This window comes from Anoplophora glabripennis, unplaced genomic scaffold (genome assembly GCF_000390285.2).
Source record: "Anoplophora glabripennis isolate ALB-LARVAE unplaced genomic scaffold, Agla_2.0 scaffold29, whole genome shotgun sequence".
NCBI classification, from domain to species: Eukaryota; Metazoa; Arthropoda; class Insecta; order Coleoptera; family Cerambycidae; genus Anoplophora; species Anoplophora glabripennis.
Genome location: NW_019416257.1, coordinates 368,148 through 388,345, shown reverse-complemented (window position 1 = coordinate 388,345; position 20,198 = coordinate 368,148). Strand labels below are relative to the sequence as shown.

The 20,198-nt window shown below is 33.8% G+C and overlaps 1 protein-coding gene across 1 annotated transcript in view; it reads right to left on the bottom strand.

Annotated features, from left to right (window-relative positions):
• Positions 1–20,198, bottom strand: part of LOC108908364 (uncharacterized protein MAL8P1.12) — a 57,479-nt gene that overhangs the window by 21,823 nt on the left and 15,458 nt on the right. The window contains exons 2-3 of the mRNA XM_018712398.1: positions 9,332–9,481; positions 7,972–9,288 (exon numbers count right to left, since the gene is read on the bottom strand). Of these exons, the coding sequence (XP_018567914.1) occupies positions 7,972–9,288; positions 9,332–9,481 (1,467 nt within the window). The remainder of the gene's footprint in view (positions 1–7,971; positions 9,289–9,331; positions 9,482–20,198) is intronic.

Here is a 20,198-nt window from a genome sequence, read left to right as displayed (position 1 = left end):
AGGCCGTTTACCTCTCGCAATTTGTATTTGAGGAAGAGGAACATCTAAGAGGACCACCACTGTTTATAAGCGGTACCGTTCATCTTAGAATCAGCAAAGATCCGATATGAACATCGCGGGGGAGCCTAAAGGTTCCGATAGCGGGCTTACCCCCACAGAACCTAGCTCGAGAACAACAGATTCCCAGCTAAGGCCATGTATGAATTTATTAAAAAAATATTCGCACGACTTGTTATTTCTTACTAGTACTCAATGAAACGTGGTAGGTTTAGTTATAACTACTGGTTGCTATGGTACATTGTTTATTATCAATTATATTATTTAATAAACAGTTTTATCTGAATTTGGTAAAAATGCAGGAAAGTAATTGTGTTCCTGTGGCTGTTTCTGAAGAAGTTCAAGAAGCAATTTTCTATTTATTGTCCGCGAAATCCAGGGAGCATTACGAAAAAATGTTCGCCGAATTTAACGAATGGAGGGAAAAACGGAGAGTAATGATAATAAATGAAGAAATCATGCTATCGAATTTTTTAAATTTGAAGAAAAATATGCAATTTCATCTATGTGGTCGAAATATTCGATGTTGAAGTTTACTATAAAGGTCTACAAAAATATAGATATTGGAAAATATAACAAGCTTACTGCTTATTTGAAGAGAGAATAGAGAGGATACAAAGCAAAAAAAGCTGGGGTATTGGAAAGAGCACATATTGAAGAATTTTTGACTGGGGTTTCCCATAAAGAATATTTAATGATTAAGGTAATATCTATTTACTTTTTACATGTGGTTAGGTATATAGTGAACTTTGAATTATTTTAGGTTGCACTAATAACGCGGGTTTCTGGTGCTTGTCGATGCTGCGAATGGACAAATTTGAAAATTAGTGACGTACAGGATGTTGGCAGTTACCTACTTGTTTCAATACCTGACACCAAAAAGCATTTCAAGAAAATTTACAATTATAGAATAAGAATTTTGCGTGAATACTGTTGAAATATGCAGAAAATATATTTCTCTGTGCCCAATTCGTCTAACACAAGACAGATTTTTTTAAGATACGTCAATCAAAACTGTATTTCTCAACCTGTTGGAATCAACATATTAGTGAAGGTACCCTCAATAGTTGCTTCATTCCTGAATATCGCAAATCCAGATGCATATACTGGATATTGTATAAGGCGCACTTCAACAACTTTATTGGCCAATAAAGGTGCTGATCTTACAACCATCAAACGCCATGGTATATGGAAGAGCTCCTCTATAGCAGAAAGTTATGTTGAGGAGTTTATATCTAACAAATTTGATATTGCAAGGAAAATCCAAGGAAAATATAGCTGTTTCTTACAAGAAGAGACATCCGTAACTTGAGCAAATTCTTCACAAACTTTGGCAGATGTTATGCGTTCTGAAAATGATGGCAACAATGCTACAAGGGTTGTTATTAATAGTCCAGGCGGTATCTGTTTCGGGTTGGGTAAAACGCATATGATCGGAGATTTTTGCTTTAACGACTTCTAAATAACATTAGAAATNGTATATCTCAAAATATTTTTAAAATGTAGCCGTAATCAACCTACACATACCCACCTAAACAGGTTTCTGTAACATTTGCCGTTTGGTCACTAGCGACCGAGGCGTTACTGGTGGCCCACCCTGTAGATATTGGAAAATATAACAAGCTTACTGCTTATTTGAAGAGAGAATAGAGAGGATACAAAGCAAAAAAAGCTGGGGCATTGGAAAGAGCACATATTGAAGAATTTTTGACTGGGGTTTCCCATAAAGAATATTTAATGATTAAGGTAATATCTATTTACCTTTTACATGTGGTTAGGTATATAGTGAACTTTGAATTATTTTAGGTTGCACTAATAATGCGGGTTTCTGGTGCCTGTCGATGCTGCGAATGGACAAATTTGAAAATTAGTGACGTACAGGATGTTGGCAGTTACCTACTTGTTTCAATACCTGACACCAAGAAGCATTTCAAGAAAATTTACAATTATAGAATAAGGATTTTGCGTGAATACTGTTGAAATATGCAGAAAATATATTTCTCTGCGCCCAATTCGTCTAACACAAGACAGATTTTTTTTAAGATACGTCAATCAAAACTGAACTTCTCAACCTGTTGGAATCAATATATTAGTGAAGGTACCCTCAATAGTTGCTTCATTCCTGAATATCGCAAATCCAGAAGCATATACTGGCCATTGGATGAGGTGCACTTCAACAACTTTATTTGCCAATAAAGCTGCTGACCTTACAACCGTCGAACGGCATGATGGATGGAAGAGCTTCTCTGTAGCAGAAAATTATGTTGATGAATCTATATCTAACAAATTTGATATTGCAAGGAAAATCCAAGGAAAATATAGCTGTTCCTTACAAGAAGAGACATCCGTAACTTGAGCAAATTCTTCACAAACTTTGGCAGATGTTATGCGTTCTGAAAATGATGGCAACAATGCTACAAGGGTTGTTATTAATAGTCCAGGCGGTATCTGTTTCGGGTTGGGTAAAACGCATATGATCGGAGATTTTTGCTTTAACGGCTTCTAAATAACATTAGAAATGATAATTTTTCTATGCAAATAAAAAAAACTTGGGCTTAATTGTTATTGCAAAAAAGTATAAAAAAATAGCAAAAAAATTCATTTTTTTTCTTGGATTTCTCGTCGACAACTTAGCAACTATTCATATTAGACAAAAATGGAAGGGGAAAAAAGTTTTGTAATTATATTTTGAATAAGATAGAGTTAGTTGCAATTCGAAAAAATAATTATTGTTATTGCAAAAATCGAAAAAATCATTAAAAAAATTGCAAAAATGCTAGTTTATTTGTCAATTTTTTTCAGACACTTGCATAATACCTAGGATCTTCATACTTTTCTCAAGTAAACTTCTTAGTGCATAGAATCATCACACCAAATTTCATCCAATTCGGTTCGATAGTTTTTACATAATAATTGTTTAAATTTTTTATTTTTTTATATTACAAAAATTTTCAAAATCAAATTTCTAAAAATCTAAAGCCTTTGAATACTTAAATTTCACCACAAAAAGAAGAGCTCTCAAGCTTTAAAATGGTTTTTGAAAAATTCAAATCGAACCATTAGGTGAGCCGTGGTGATTGTTTAAACATTTTCGCAATTTTCACTAGTGGATAAAGTATCACTTTTGACGGTTCACATGGATAAAAGTCCGATTATAAGGTAACTGTGAATAAATTAAATTACGATTCCATCGTTGAGTGTACATATCAGCCCCCTGACTAAATTCACAAGTACGTCTATGTGAACCCAGAACTGTTGTGGCTACAGGCATCCGCATATGAGATGCAAAACGCTCCTAATTGTACGCTATATAATTATCAAATCGTGTTTGTCAGTTGGTGCAGAGCTAACATTAGAAATACTATAGTTCACTTCAGCGAAGCAAGAAAATAAAATCAGGAAATATGGCGCTAAAAAAGGAATTTGCCAAAAACAGATGATTTATCTTTATAGTTTTCTTTTCCGAAGAAAAAATTATGCGAATTTTAAATATTTACACCTCTACAGTTTTCAATGCCCGTCAACATGTTCGTGTAAATTGCTGCTATTCGTATAATGTTAAAGTTCCATGCAAGAAATTGACATAATTGTAGTTCATACATACATATTTAATTTGTTTTACATTATCATAATACAGTGTAAAAAGCACTGACCTCGATTTTTTACAGCAGAAACATTCTGAAATCCCAGCTGTCGCATTCCAAGCGAAATTGCAGTTTTGTGGTCCGCCTCAATTAACGATTATGAAGATAAGGAATTGGAGTGCTTAGGGTAACAGATGATGAAGTATAGTCCAGACGGTATCAGTTTCAAAGAGTCCATATTTGGGTGAATCGTATATCCACGGAGATTTTTGGCTTTTTGGCTTTCAAATATCACTAAAAATTAAAATTTTTCTATGCGTATAAAAATAAACGTGGGCTTAACTTTTGGCGGCACAGTATGTCAAAAAAATTCGAAAAATGTAATATTTTTCTTCCTATTTAATTATGTATCTTTTCAAGAGTTGAATTTAGGCGAAAATGGAAGAGGAAAAAATGTTTGTAATTAAATTTTACAAAATATGACTAGTTACAAATCGAATGAATCACGATTATTATTGTAAAAATTGAAAAAATCGTCAAAAATGTGCTGAAAAAACATTACTTTTTAGGGAATTTTTGGGGGTTTTTAAGTTGGGTATAGGTCCTTCATACTTGGTTCAAGAAAAGTTCATGTTATGTAGAATTATGACACCAAATTTCATCAAAATCGGTTCTATAGATTTTGCATAATAATTTTGCAATCAAGAATTTGAAAAAAAAATTGCAAATTTTCAAAATTTTGTACAGCAAAAACCAAGGCCCTTAGATACTTGAAAACTCAATCACATATAGAAGGGCTCACAAGCTTACAAACGCTTTTTGAAAAATTCGAATCCGTCAATTAGGAGAGCTCTGGCGCTTGTTTAAACATTGGTCGAATTTTTGTACTATAATTTTGTATTTTTGTAATAAATATAACGAGTTAATTTCTCATTTGCTTATATTTTAAACAGTAAATAATATTTGAATTAAACTTTAATCACAAAAGAAATGATGAATAAATTAATAATTAATTAGTAATATTTTGAAAATAATTGTTGTTTAAACAATTTTAGAATATTTAAATACATTTGTTTTTGATCTTTGATAAACAGTATATAAGCTTATGCACTTACCATTGATACAATAAAAAAATAAAGTTGATAATTAAAGGAAGTTTAAAGATAAATAAATTATCGGACTGTTGAAAGACCACGATAGGCATTTGAAAATACGTTAATTGTTGTCGGACCTCTAGAAGCTGAGATATTAAAAATTTTTGAGTGCGTAGCGGTTTTGAACTCGCCGATTCAATTTCGAGCAAGCCGAAGCGAATAATGATTTGAAATTTTTTTTGCGTAAATATGCATTTAAAAAATTTTTTAAAAGCGTATTCATATTGTACTCATTTTCCCATATCTTCCCTTAAAATTAATGATATTATGACTGAATCACTTTGTAGATTGCCTGATCTGGATTTATCTAGATATAAAATTTGTATTTTTACTTTCTTTATTTCAATTTCAAGGGGATGTAACTCGTTAGGAGTGCAATTTTGATGTCTAGGTAAATTAGGATCGAGCAATCTATATTTGTGGATTAAAATACCTTGCAATATGTGAAATTTTTTTAATTTAAGGTACAAATAAAAAGGAAGATTCCACTTCTGACTGCCTCCCTTAGTCACAAAATTGGTAATGGGTCCCATTCTCATGGTAGTTCTATAAATAAAAAAAAAGTGTAATTAAAAATGTATATGAAGGGATTCCCTTTTGGGAATATTAATGAGACTGTTGCAAAAATGTGCAGCGCACAAAGGTGAATTTTTTTTTAAGAAAATATTTTTGGTCACTATACTTTCAAATTTAAATATGTCCCATATTGGGAGTTTGTTTTTCAAGCAATTTAAGGCTATCTTAACTAGGTCGGTTTCATAAGAAAATAGAACATTTTATACAAGGTGTCCTAAATTTTTTTCCGAATATTAATGCATTTGAATTAGCTATTCTTTATTTTTAAATGAAATACTGGTTAAAAATGGTTTGATAATGCCGCAAATGTAGAATATACAAAGAAATCTAGAAGGAAAACTGTTTTAAATAAATTCCCAATAACCTCAATACTCAGGAATATCCAGCCGCCTTCTTAAATATTTCTTGGTTGCAATAATGCGAATGATAATGAATTTAATTGTTTTGTTAATAAACGGTTGATTTTGACACGTATTTTTGAATATCCAATTTTTGACAAATAAAAAAGTTGTAGAAAAACATTACTTAGGGATGCTTATATTAACCCCTTTCAAGATGCAGAAATTTTCGAAAAATTCTTGAGAAGTTGCACATGCATTAGTAGAAAATATGTGAAAAATTTGATTTTAATACCTTTTTTCCAATTATTTTTGGAAACTTTGCGAAGCTGCCTCTACTAGACGGTGGACATTTAACTAGGGTCATTTTTATGCAAAACGTTTTAGCTAAATTTACCGTTACCATTAGCCCTACTTCTTTTAAAAACAGCCTGCATAAAGGACTTAAGAGACTGAAACTAGAAAAAAATTCAAATTTGTATTCCACACTTTTTGCCACATCCTATATACAGGGTTTCTTCCCCTTATATTTTTCAAGGAATAAACACAAACATTTTAGGACATTTTCTTGGGATCTCAAAGAAATAACGAGCGTTCAAATAAAAACGTGGTCAAGTTGGTTCTGGAAATTTGGACGTAGGGCGTAGCGTATAGCAAATGAACTTAAACGTCATCTGTCAAAGCGCTATATCGCCGCTATCAATTTGAATATTTTCGTTTTAAAAAGCGTTTAAAATGGTGTTTTCTCAAGAACAAAAAGTGTTTATCATAGAGTCCTACTTTAGAAATGGACGCAAGATTGATGGAATATGGAAGTATTCTATTGAGGAATGTTTCATAGAATTTCAAAATCAATTTCCCGGCGTTGTTGAGTACAAAATTTTTCAAAGTGCAGTTCAGCGTTGTGTTAATGTTTTTCGTGAAACGGGCAGTGTAACAAGAAAAGAAGGAAGCGGCCGACCTAAAAAGCGGACTGAAGAATTAAAAGAAAATGTCCAACAAATAATGGAAAATGCGCCNGTCTCTAAAAACACGAACTACCGTAACTAGCATTTTAATAATTTTACAAGAGAGCGGCGTAAAAACGAAAGAGACGTCCGTTTTCAAAACTATATTATTTCATTTATTATTAAATTAAACATACATTTTTTTAGTTTTAATGTATTTTGACATATTATGTAATATTTGCATAGATTATTACTTATGTTCAAAGTCAGATACGCCACTTCGTGATTCCAAAATTATTCCTTTGTGACAGAGATAAGAAGCAAATACACATTTTTTTTAGTGATTTTTATTTAAAAAAGGCATTCGATTTCTTACATAAAGTATAAAACAAAAATTTTAACACTGTAGCCCTTAATTTTAATAATGAGGTAAAAATATAAATACAAAACTAAATAAAAACAGTATTACTTATTTTAAACATTATTATTTGTTGTCATGGGGTAGGCTTTCGTAATAAATTAACAATTCAGTACCCAAACGCAACAGGTTTTGTGCAGATATTTAAACGATAGGCGGTGATTGAACTTCTATTTAACAATTTTCTTTAATTTCCTTTTTCTGCCCAATGAAGCACAAGCTCACACAACGAATTAAATTAGAAATACAGGCAGGATCTATAAAAAAAAACTTGGAAAAACGCACACAACACTACTTATAAGAATATGGCCTTGATCTGTTTGTTTACTTTTTGACTTACCACATGACGTCAGCAAGGAAGCCAAGATGGCGCCGTGCATGCGCAATATCATATCTCTGTATGGTTGTATCATGACTCCCTACGTCCAATGTGTCAGAGCCAACTTCGACCACGTTTTTATTTGAACGCTCGTTATATAAAAAAAATAATTGAATGTTGTATTTCGGCGATATAAACAAACTTTCGTTTTTTTTTTTATTTACTGATGTTGCTGTTTACTAGTTTTATTTACTGATCCTGCATATAGTCGAGATTGCCATGAAACCAGTGCGTGGGCATGTTTTTCTCTGTTACATTTATTAATGCATTTAAAAAAAAAGGTGGGAATTCCAATAAGCGACAAGTATAGAGTGTTCCATTAAAAGAAAAAAACAAAGGTTTGGTTTATATCCTGGAAACGCAACAGTTAATTATTTTTTTATATATTTCTTTGATATTAAAGTGTGCCCTTTTCCGTCTCATTTATATTTCTATGAAATGTTTTTCACTACCCAAACGTAAAGGTTTGAGAGAAACGACCATTAAATGAACACACACCGTGACTAAAAATAATATACAATGGTACCTTCTGAAGTGAGGTCCTCCAACCAAGCGCGGTCAATCTTCGAACTGCCGGTGATATTCTTCATCTGTCGGAGGCACGCGTTGATTGTGATGTCCTGAATTTTTTTCCGACGATTCCACACCTTTATCTTGTTCTGTAAATCGTTGAGCTGCCTCTTTATATTAACGTATTCCATCACATCCGGCACCTTGTAAGACGTCGTAAGTTTCTTGAAGTTGTTGTACTTCTCCTTCGCCTCGTCCATCTCCGCTTCGATTTTCCTACATTCCGCTTGCGTTTCTTCGATCATCTTTTCCTTTTCCGCCACAGCAGCCTTCCGTTCATTGTACGTGTCCTGCAGCTTCCTTAGTCCCTTCTTGTTGTTCGTCAGCACCAGACTGGCGCCCCCGCTCATCCTTTTCAGTTCCACGAGTTGGATGTTCTTCAGCTCTATTTTTTCTGCGAAGTGTTTGTTTTCGATCTCTATCTGGTCGAAGTCCACTGCGTGGACGTTTTCTCCCAGCTCCTGCCTCTGAAGTAGAATCGCGGAGACCTTCTTGTATTGTATCTTCAAGGAAGCAGTTCGAAGTCTCAGTTTTTCTATGTTTAACTGTGCGCTCTTCAGCCACTCTTCCATCCACCGCAGGAACTTTTCCGCTGGTATTCTCTGGGTTAAGGGATCGACTCCTTGCACTAGTATGTTGAATTCGAAACTGTCCACTGATTCCTTGATGTCCTTTTCTCGAACGCTGTATTCCTCTAGCTCGGCCTTAACGTTGCGCTTGTTTCTGTGTGCTTTTTTCGAGAAAACTTCCAACTTGGATTGAAGTTCTTCCATGGCCTTTAAGACCATGTCGGATTTCTGGGATAGGTTAACTTTGGGACCCCTTCCTTCGAAGATCGAGGACATACTACTGAAGGAGTCGAGTCTGATGCTGCGGCGAGCGCTCGAGCACGAAGCCCTTAAGAGGTCTGGGCCGGGCATAGGCAATCTTCCAAGAGAGCCTTCCTTTCTATCCAAGATTCTGGCCAAGGCGAAGCTGAGTATGTTTTCGACGCCTTCCAATTCGGTCGGATCGTTGGACTGTAAAAAGTTAGTGAATACCTTGTTCTCCAGACGCAAGTGACGGACTTGTATTTCCTTGCCGTTTACCGCGTTTATCAGCTGTTGGTCGTTCAGCTTTTCAAGGGAGTTTTGTTTTTCCGGTACTCGTTCCGGTTCTTCTTCGTCCATAAGGTATTCCCCTGGCCTGAATTGGTCGTAAGTGAGCGAATCATTTAGGAAATCGTAATCGGAATATCGCTGCGACATGACTGTGCCTTTTAAGGCCTAAGTATTATTATAATTAACAAAATGCTGCTCGATGACATACGTCTGAAGCTTCTCGTCGTTTGATCGATGTCATATTCCCATGGTAACCGATTGGGCAAGTGTAGGAAGGTGCAGCGATTGCGGGCATGGGCGGCGTTTGAGGGGAAAGGAGCAGTTGTTCATAGACCTTAGACAAAGAGTTATCATCACTCTACAATCACACAATTATCGTATTCATTCAATTTAGTAAGTAGCTTTTTATTTTCTGAATATATTAAAGAAAAAGAAGAGATCAAATAAAATGTTACAGACATAAAAAGCATATTTTGTTCTAAGGTAAATCGTCGGTTTCAGATCCGTAGATATTTTGTGATGACACATGACATGATGTAGAAGTTAAACTAAAGACTGGCAAAGGGCAATTGCCTTAATGGACATCCGCCATTTTAATTGAACTTTTATAATTTAATGTTTAATGCTAGTTTTGACTGAAATATAAAAAAGTTCTACAAATGGTTTTCCTTTAATTAACAAAAATAAATTACTAAGGCTAATGGGTGATTAAAAATTCAATACAAATATTTGAACAAGTGATAGAATATTGAAAATTAAGGGCAATTAGGGAGTTGTGATCCTCGAAGAAGGTGGGGAGAAAACTAAAAAACTCTCATTGGTGTTACTTGAGAAGGGTTTTTTGCAAGAAAAGATATTCTGTTCGAAATTGGTAAAGCGAACCGTTTACGAATAATTGAGATTAAAATCCAGGCTTGCATAGCTGCAAAGTGATAAATATTACATAGTCGAGGTAGCCGTGGAAAGAGGCGTGGAATGCCTGAACCCTTTGTACATGATAGGGGTGTAATAATTATTCCCGTAGTACACGCCACACGGTACTGTTAGTTTTATACACCGTCTAAGTAATACTGCAACATACCACGCACGTGCACAAGATGCACAGGGTCGGCTTACATTTTATGGTTAATTTTCATAATTAATTTTTTCAAAAATAGAAGCGTTTAGATTATCAGTTGCTTAATAAAAGATGCTAATTTTCGTACCCTCTGTATTTGATTCAGGAAATATTTTGTAGTAATAATGATAATAATTGTTATTAATAATAATAATGATAGTCATTGCAAAATCTTATTGTCTTTTTTGCATTTTTATCATTTTTAAAGCATGGTAAACATTCTAACAGACACTTTTGTTAAAGAATTGTACATTCTGCAGAATTACTCACACACATGTTTGCGTTTCGTGCTCGAATTCCCTTGTGTATTACCTTCTTGATCTGTAAAATTCGATGGTTTACGACTACCCTGATTATTATTATCAGACTGGCCATTCGTAGCCGGACGGTTCCAACTAAATTGTAATAGTTATTTACACTATAAAGGAAGTAAGTATTATTTACCAGTCGAGGACGATTTTGCGCCCGAGCGGAGCGAGGGCTGGCAATAGAGTGCGAGAATGGTTGCCTATCAGACAGGGGCATCTCTTATATCTACACAGGAATGAAAATGATTCAGACTAAAGTAAAATGGCTGTTCATTTGACAGATTTTGTCAGAACTCGTGAAAATAGTGAAATATTTAAGTTACAAGTGATTGGATTATGCTTATTTCTGTACAGGTAAGTCCTGTGGTTTGTTATTTATACTTTGCAAAGATTTGATGCGAGAGAAAGCACGATTCATTGGTGATAGCTAGCAATATTATAGTGCACTGTGTTTTAGGTACCTGGTACGTTGTAAAATTTGAAGTTTTCTTTGCTGGAAACTACGTAGAGGCCTTGCAGACTATTTTGGAACTGCTTATACTGCTGGTAGCGGAAAATTTTAATAGGATGACAAAATAACTTTCTCTGGACTTTGGCAAACTGTGAATTTAACTGATGAGTGTTTAATTTTCTTTCTTGGACTGTTTTTTCTTGATTTATTTTTAATTTTTCGAGAACTGCCTCTCCACGCTGTACATCTTGCAAAACCCAAGCCGTAACCAATCTATATTTTTTTTGTTTTTCTCATACTTCCTGAATATTCTGTCCCTTAACCTTTGCTTAAGGTCCACACATAATTTTTCAGTCTTTGGGTGACCTTTTCAATCACTTTTTCACAACACTGCTTATAACTAACATATTTTTAACAAATGTCCTTTTATTTTTGTAATTCTATGAATTAATTAATAAAATATTCTTTATTTTATGTTTTTTTAGGTCATCTCCGGGTATTTTTACAAAGCCTCCTTTAGCTTTGACATTTGTGAAATTTATTATAAAATTTGACAATCGATGAAAATTTTCATGTTATGGTTTATGTTGGATTGATATATCTTTTTTAAATTTACTCGTCTTCCAACGATATGTATACCAGATTAATCTATAGACTTTAAACTTTCATTCGATTTAAGTCACTCTATGTTTAGATTCGTTTTTCTTTATGTACTGAGTGCAAGTGTCGACGTCATGCAGATAAAATTAAAAGATTATTATTTTTGTACTATGTAATATCATTGATCATTACTAGTTTTAAATGCAGAATATCCATATTAACAATGTTCATCAAATATTTCTATTTATTTGTTCACAAAATATGCATTTAATACTCGAAATCGCTTTTTACCTCACTTACCTTCCTAGCAACTTCCACTTCTACGGTAAAATCCACTTACCTCCTTAAAATAGTGGGAGCAGATAAAATTAGAAACACGTTTACGCTCATACGCTTATGACACGCACTGACACGCCTGAGACGTCTCTGCTTTTGTAGAAGATGGATATAAATAAATATATTTGCTGGTCATTATAATTGCCGTAATATCTGCGCGTATCCTCGATGTTCGAATCGTTTTAGGAATATAACTATAATCTTCCGTGACGGCAAACACTTTCAGCGCGGAGCAGCGCCATTTTCTAGCACCAAATTACGATACTTGTCCCCTATCAATTTAATATCCTCGGCTCTCCATGTGAAAAGAGCCATAACGGATCGTAAAGACGCAGAGCCCCCCAATTTACATAATTCCAGCAAATTGGATAAAGCGAAATTAAGATTCAATTGGCGAGGAGAGTGACCCCCGTCCACGTTCTGCCCCTTATTAAAATGATGAGCGGTCCGTCCGCGAGAGGGCGCTAACGAGGTCGCTACTAGAGAACCGACCACGGCCGTAAATAACCGTACGGACGAGCCGCACTTATTTAAATAAACAGTACACGATCATGTCGAGGCGATTGTGGCTTGTTTTCTTGTTTATTTTGAAGTGTTATGGTGGGTAATTTGGTAAATTATCCCCCTGGAGGCTGAATTTGTAACTAAACTACGTATTAGCGGTGGATCGGCCGGCCGGCTAATTCCTATCATTAGCGTTAAGGTTCGATTCGTGATGTTTGAATATGCTGACGTGGACGGCGTTTCACCCGAAGGAAGTGGCTCTCCGGTGAGGCTACGCGACGCATAGGTACAGTAACAAAGTGGATGAAAAGACGAGAAGATTCACAACTTATCCCAAATAATTTGGGGATATACAGGATGTTTCTGAAATAAATGCATTATTTGAAAAGGATGATAAGAGTGTACGAAAATGAGCAACCTTTATTAAGCCATTGACGATCTAAAGTCTAAATGCTTCTGTTTTCGAGAAAAGTAATTAAGAAAATTAACCGTAAATGCAACCGAGCCTGCGCATCTTGTGCACGTGCGTTATGTGTTATTTAACTTACTTATAAAATATTTTCTGATCAAGAACTAGCAGATATGATGTTAATGTATGGAGAATGTCAGTACAATTTAAATAAGACTTGTTGTTTGTATGCGGTCCGTTATAGTCCATCCGATCTCAATTGAAGATCAAAGATCTAGGCAGTATATACCAGGTTCGGTCGCTACGCAGCAACTCGGCATTGAAATATTTGAAAAACTTGTTTCAACATTTATTTAGCCATACCTATATACAGATCTTGTCGAACTAAACGTGGAGCTGGTAGAAATGTATACGCCCACTTGAAGAATGCGGGCACGTGCAAACAGCGCACAAACACAGCCGCACTGGGCGACTGAGCCATAAATTTCAGTTGTTGACAAATTGCCTAGCAAAAAGTTTAAACCCGCATAACTGCCATCAGCGCTTTCGGACTGCGGCGTGCGGCAGCTTCGATATCAAAGGTACAGCTGGCTGCTGTACCAGGGACGGTTTTAAATTTGTTTAAACCTTCATTTACTTAAACCTTTTTTCAATTTAAAACGTAACGTTTTAGATCATCAGTTGCTTAATAAAAGTTGTTTCTTTTACACTTGGTGAAATCATATCTTTCCCATCGCATTCAGTTTGTACAATATCGTGGTTACAAATCTGATATACAGGGTGTTTCATAATTAATGGCCACTAATTTACCACTTGATTCTATTGACAAAAATAAGAATATTTTCTCATATAAATATTGGTCGAGAAATGATTGTTAAGGGAGCTACGCCCCCCTAAAAGGAGCCCCAAATAATTCTTTTTTTTTTAATATTTCCGAAATGGATTGAAGGAAAATTATGAATTTTGACACGTCTCAATTGGGGGGTCGTCGGCTAATATTTGCCCCAATTTTTTTGTTTGTCGAAATTTTCAAATTCAGAGGCCAACATATGATAGACCTTCATATCCTCTACAAAAAAGGTACTCTTTATTTCTTTCGATAAAATGCTCTATTTCTAAGAAGAATTGAGACGCCCCTGAGTAAAATTTTTGAAAAATTTTATGATGAACTATTTCGACTTTTAATTAGCGTTCACGATGTCAAAATTCATGATTTTCCAACCCATTTCGGATATATTGAAAAAAATGAATTTTTTGAGGACCCATTTAGGGGGCATAGCTGCCATAGGAAACATTTTTCGACCTATGTTTATATGAAAAAATATTCTTATTTTTGGCAATAGAATCAAGACACTAATTATGAGTCACCCTGTATAACACAGCAGGTGTGCCTCAGGGTACGATACTTGGTCCACTGTTTATTGTGGTGTTCATTAATGATACCACGAATAATCTTAATGTCTACCTTTTTCCAATTTGAATACCGACTGTTGCTTGTAAAAAAAATCAGCGTAGTTTCCTAAATGTAACGCCATGTCTTTTTCGAGCCAGTCCAGTAGTGTGACATCACAAATACTGTGCGAACGATTTAGGACATTTCAAATATTGTAGGAATTAGAAATTATTATTGCTATTGACTGAAGTTACTTATTTGTAGTAGTTGTTGTTTTCCTGTATTTATTGGTATTGGTAAAGTTTTTCACTGTCTATTGATATTTTTCCATTTGTAAAATAAAAAATTAATTAACGAAATCTTTGTGCAAAAAGGATCAGCTAAAGGTTGTTTTTTTATTTTTGCCTACCCAAGATACTCATTATTATATGAGGAGCTTTGGAGCAAAACCAAATAAATCCACCATAAACGATTTTAAGAAACAAACGATTTTTCTATAACGCAAAAAATACTAATCCTTTCATTTGTTTTATTAGCGAATACTATTGGGGGCATCATAATAAAACTTTTTATGAAAATTTTAATTTCAAAAAATTATATTTGTAAAAAATATAACAAAAACTAAACTGGATTTATTTGGTTTTGCTAAAAACTTTAATAACAAAAATTGATATAAACATTATTACAAGTAGTAATGCAAACATAAAAACTTTATTTTGCTAACAAAACTTGAAAATAAACAAAAGTGGTTTATTAGCATTTGAAAAAAAATTTAAAACTAACAAAAACGGTCACTTTACATATTAAAAAATAATAAAAAGTTTCTAGTTGTGAATTAAACAGAAAAATAGCTACTTTAAATTTTAAACCAAATAATAATAATAAAAAAAAATATATGGAGTGCAGATTCTTCATTATTGTGGTCCCGATTTTCACATAAAAGGTTTTTTTACCGTTCAAAATTTGTATCACTTTCCCACTCTTCTAAAAGAAGGCTAAAAAATAAAAAAAAATCCAGGTTGCAATTTGAAATTAAAAAAAAATGATATATTTCAATGTATTATTATGAAATCTACCTCGGTGTCGTACAGACTAATAGTTAGTTAATTTGTTTATAAGGCCATAACTTGTAAACTATTCACTTACCGATTCCAGATTTCGTGTGAGTTATTAGACAGTGATAAGGAATGAGAGGATGCGATGCGAAAACGTTCTGGTAATAATAACGCAGTTTATAAATGTTTAATTGAAAAGTCATATATAAACTTCTACTGTTTATAACTTTTGATCTAATCAATATTTTTTGACGTTCAAGGGCTGGTTTTGTAGGTCTTTTGAAGACGAAAAAAGAGCACTTTACTGTTTTCTCATGGAAATGAACGGAAAAAAGTTATAAGCGAAAAACGTGAATTTACGTAAAAATTATACAATTAACCAGCTTGTAAACAATCTTCCCCCATTTTTATGACTGTGGAAACTAATATGTTATTGTACATAATATTTAGCATCTATAGTGATAAATTCAGCTTGCTGAAACAAAAAGTCGCGAAATGGTCATTTCCCAGCTTATTTTCCTGGACTACAAAGCTCCTCATATCTCGCGCTTCATTTGAAGACTCTGGTGCAATATTTCTGCAGATATAGGTTTAAAAATGCTCTCTTCTGGTGGAAATATGAAATTTGTGGGGTTAATAAGATAAAAGCACGTATGTGCGCTAGCTGCTAACGTACGGTATGACGTCACAACATGGCTTCCGTGCGATTTCCCGCTCTCCGCATTCATTAATTGCCCATCAACTAACTGCGCTGTGTACTTTCCAAACAGAACTGACTTTTTTAAATGATGTGCCACAAGAAAACGCGATCTCCTTAAGGATATTACTCGCCTGCCACTGCGGTATTTATGTTCGATATCTGCTTCAACGGCCGAATCCTTCCTAGGGGCTTTAATAACCCGCTAGCATTTAGAACACGGCCGTATCATTGAAACCACCTAATTTTCCGTCATTATAAAAAATTTGCATGCGAGAAAGACAAGAAGCGAGAGAAGGGAATCTTATGAGCCGCAATCTGGGGCCGGGATCTTAATATTCGTCCTCGCTGGCCACGCAGGGATTTATTAATGAGGCATAGATGGCGATACTCGAATGCTGGGCCGTATTATAATTACATGGATTATGTAAAGTCGAGAAAACTACCTAACTAATGTACCTTAATATGGGGGTACGGCGAGACTGTGAGGTCGATCGGTATGCTGGGTGTACCGCTTCACAGTCTGCGAGCCCGATAATAAATCGGAGACTGGTTTCTGATATTTTGAAAATATAATTACGTGTTTTCATTTTGTAATGGAATACTGGGGATGGCGTTGCTCGCTAAGGAAGCAAAGAAACCTGTTTATAACGCAGACAAGTGGGTTTATGTGTAGGGTTGCCAACTCGGAAGAGAGCTAAAGGAGGACACTAGGAATTTTTTAGCGCTTAAAAGAATATACGATGGTGTAATAATAATATCAATTGATCTATAGGTACCTATAAATTTGTCAGTAAAACACAGCAAATATTTTTTTACAAAGCGTATTATTAACAAAATAATAAAATAACAAAAATAAACTCAATAAAAAACACAATATTTTAAATATAGAGACAGGCTTTTACTTAAACTTATATTTTTTTGCTTTTAACTGCAACAAGGCTTTATTTCTTTCATCCCGCCACTTAATATTTATTAAAGAAGCGCAGAAGTGGCAGGAATGCTTAGAGCAAAATAAACCAGAATGAATACATTTTCGAGCCCCGTTATATTTTGAAAAATGAATGACCATTTTTGACTAGTTTTGTAACCATGCCAAATTGAAAATGGTAGATCGCTGTTGCCTGTTGTGATCATTCAAAGTTGCCAGGTTGTGCGCCAATAAATAAAATCTTAATTTTTTTCGTATTTTTGGAATTTTAGAACATTTAGTGTAAAGGAGGACAAATTGCGTCCTCCGATGTACCTGCGGAGGACGGAGAACATTTTGATCCAAAGGAGGACTGTCCTCCTGGTTGGAGGACTGTTGGCAACCCTATTTATGTGGGAGCAAGCAATATCTGGGGGTCTTTTTAACTTTTCACTTCTTACTTTTTTCTACGTAAATAGAAAAGTGAAGAATAATTCTGTCTTTATAAAAAATGTCTTTTACATCAATGTTATGTGCTTTATGAAGATTTAACTTACTCACTCTGCAGTTTCAATGTACAGGGTTATTCATATAACATTTTACCTCCCTCAACTTTTCTATTTTTTGAATTAGACAAAAACAGTTAACATAAAAGTTGTAGAGAAAGAGAGTTTAATGAGTTTATGAAAATAGAAATAATAAGGGGCGTTCCAAAGCTACGAACCATACTTATGTTTTTTTTAAGCAACACCCTGTATATTATTAGATTTTCGGAATCGTTGCCTCTTCCTGATGCCAACAATGTATGTATGTTGTAGGTTTACATAATAATTTGCTCAATATTCTGCTTTGAAAGACTGAATCTCCCCTGAACAATAAAAAATATCAAAATCGTTATGTAGAATAAATATTAATAGTCCTCAGTACAGCCCCCCCCCCCCCTGGAAATTTGATTACCACATACTTTATAACTCGTGAGGAGCTTCGTTTTGACGAGTCTACCACACTTTTCCTCTGCGACTTTTCTCGATTCCTCCGCTTTTCCACTTGGAAAAGTCCAAAAACATGGCAATTTCCCGGGGTCTTGAAAAGTCAAGACCGCATCTTTTTTTTAGCTTAAGTTACTGGAAAATTTGTTGCAATTGCCGATTTAAATTTGTTCGACAGAAATTCTTCCGACATTGACGTGTCTACCGGCCGAAACATGCCAATTTACAGGGTATTGAAAATCAATTACCACGTAAGTAATTTTTAGTAAAATTAATTGTAAATAATAATTAATTAAGTCAAAAAGTACTGTTGTCGATCGATTACCACATATCTAATTTTCATTTTTTCCAGTTTTAAATTTACTGTACAAAATAGTGATATAAGTGTTCGACGATTTAATGACCGCAAATTATTAAAAAATCAATAAAACAATAATCCTGATAAAATTTAATTTTTTCACTCCAAAAATTTCATATTTATAAATGGTTGTTAATTATTATTATGCAAAATTATTATTTGTTTCAAATAAATAATTATAATATTGCTTATTTTATGCTTAAAAATTTAAAAGTTATAAACAAATGAAGTTATTTTTGAGACGATTAATTAATACTTATTAAATACATAAATTAATATTATACTTGATATAAAAATCCTTTTTTCTCTTTCAAGTCTTCATTTGCGTTTGTTATTTTTCTTTATAAAAATTTTTCTATTTTTCTAAAAGAATATTCCAAATCCTTTGTGCATAATTTTTTTACACCATAAGTACATACTTTTTTGAAATCGTTTAATTCTTTTCTCGATATTTATTTGGCTAAATTGAGCATAATAGATTTACAATTACAAGAATAAAACGAAAAATATATATACAGGGTGTTTCGGAAAGACCTCCCGTAAATAAGAATTTTTGTCTTATGAACTATATATCTATCTCCTTTTGTTTTCGAGATACAGAGAGACAAAACAAAAATTTTTAAATAAAATTTTACGAAAATTTCCGAATAGTGCGAAATATTTTTATGAAATTTGGTATTCCGGGTTTTTTAAGGACGCCAAATACGCTGGTCTAATTATTTTTTGGATATTTCATAGAGGGCGCTACTTACGCTACATTCCTATTACATTGTAGGTTATAATTTTTTTAAGGTTAGGTTTTTTACCATTCGGGCTCCAATTTCCAATGTACAATTTTATTTTCTAAAAATAATGTACACTTGTTAGAACTTCCTAATGTGGACGGTTTTCGAGAAAAAAGTCTTTTAATTGAATTCTTACAATATTACTGTGAAGAAAATAAATGACTTTTCTCAAAGTAGGCCTATGTCAAAACGTATTGATGGATGTCTCATAAACAACGCATACATTCTCAGTAATATTTTAAACTCTAATTAACTTTATATCAAAATATTAGTGATTGTTAGTGACTGTCGTTAGTAATGACTAATTACAGTCACTAAAATTTTAACATAAAGCTAATGAGTTTAAAATATTACTGAGAATGTATGCGTTGTTTATGATACATTCACCAATAATTTTTAACATAAGCCTACTTTGAGAAAAGTTGCCAAGGTTGTTGTTGTATTTGGGATTGCAGGAGCTTGTCGAATTTGTGAAATCAGCCAGGTAAGATTAGATGATATTGAAGATTCGGGAAGGCTATTAATTGTGAAACTTAAGCAAACAAAGAATGATGTAAACAAGAGATTTGTAGTTACTGAAGAATATGTTAAATTTTACCGAATGTACATAGCCCTTCGTCCAGCAGCAGCAAAAGATCGTCGCCTGTTTTATGCATATCGCAATGGAAATGTATCAATCAGGTGGGTAAAAATCAGTTTTATAAGGTACCTGAAACAGTAGCTAATTTTCTTCAACTTGACAATGCTAACTCATATACAGGTCATTCATTTCGGAGATCGTCTGCTACATTTTTAGTTGAATCTGGGGGAGACTTGATGACACTAAAGAAACATGGCGGTTGGAAGTCATCAACGGTCGCTGAAGGATATATTGATGAATCGGTAGCACACAGGACAGAAATAGCTAATAAAGTGTTTAGAACGTGTGGCAGTGCTGAAATAACATCCGATTTGCGACCAGGTACATCAACGGCTGTTGTGTCCATGACAGAAAAAAATACACAAGAAAGTTCGACTGTTATACCGAATAGTTTAAGAAACATGTCATTTATGCAATGTACATTTAATAATTGTACTTTTGGTGTAAAGGAAATGTAACTTCTATATAATAAAATATTCTAAAATTAAATATCTACCTTTACTTATGTATATTGTATATATCC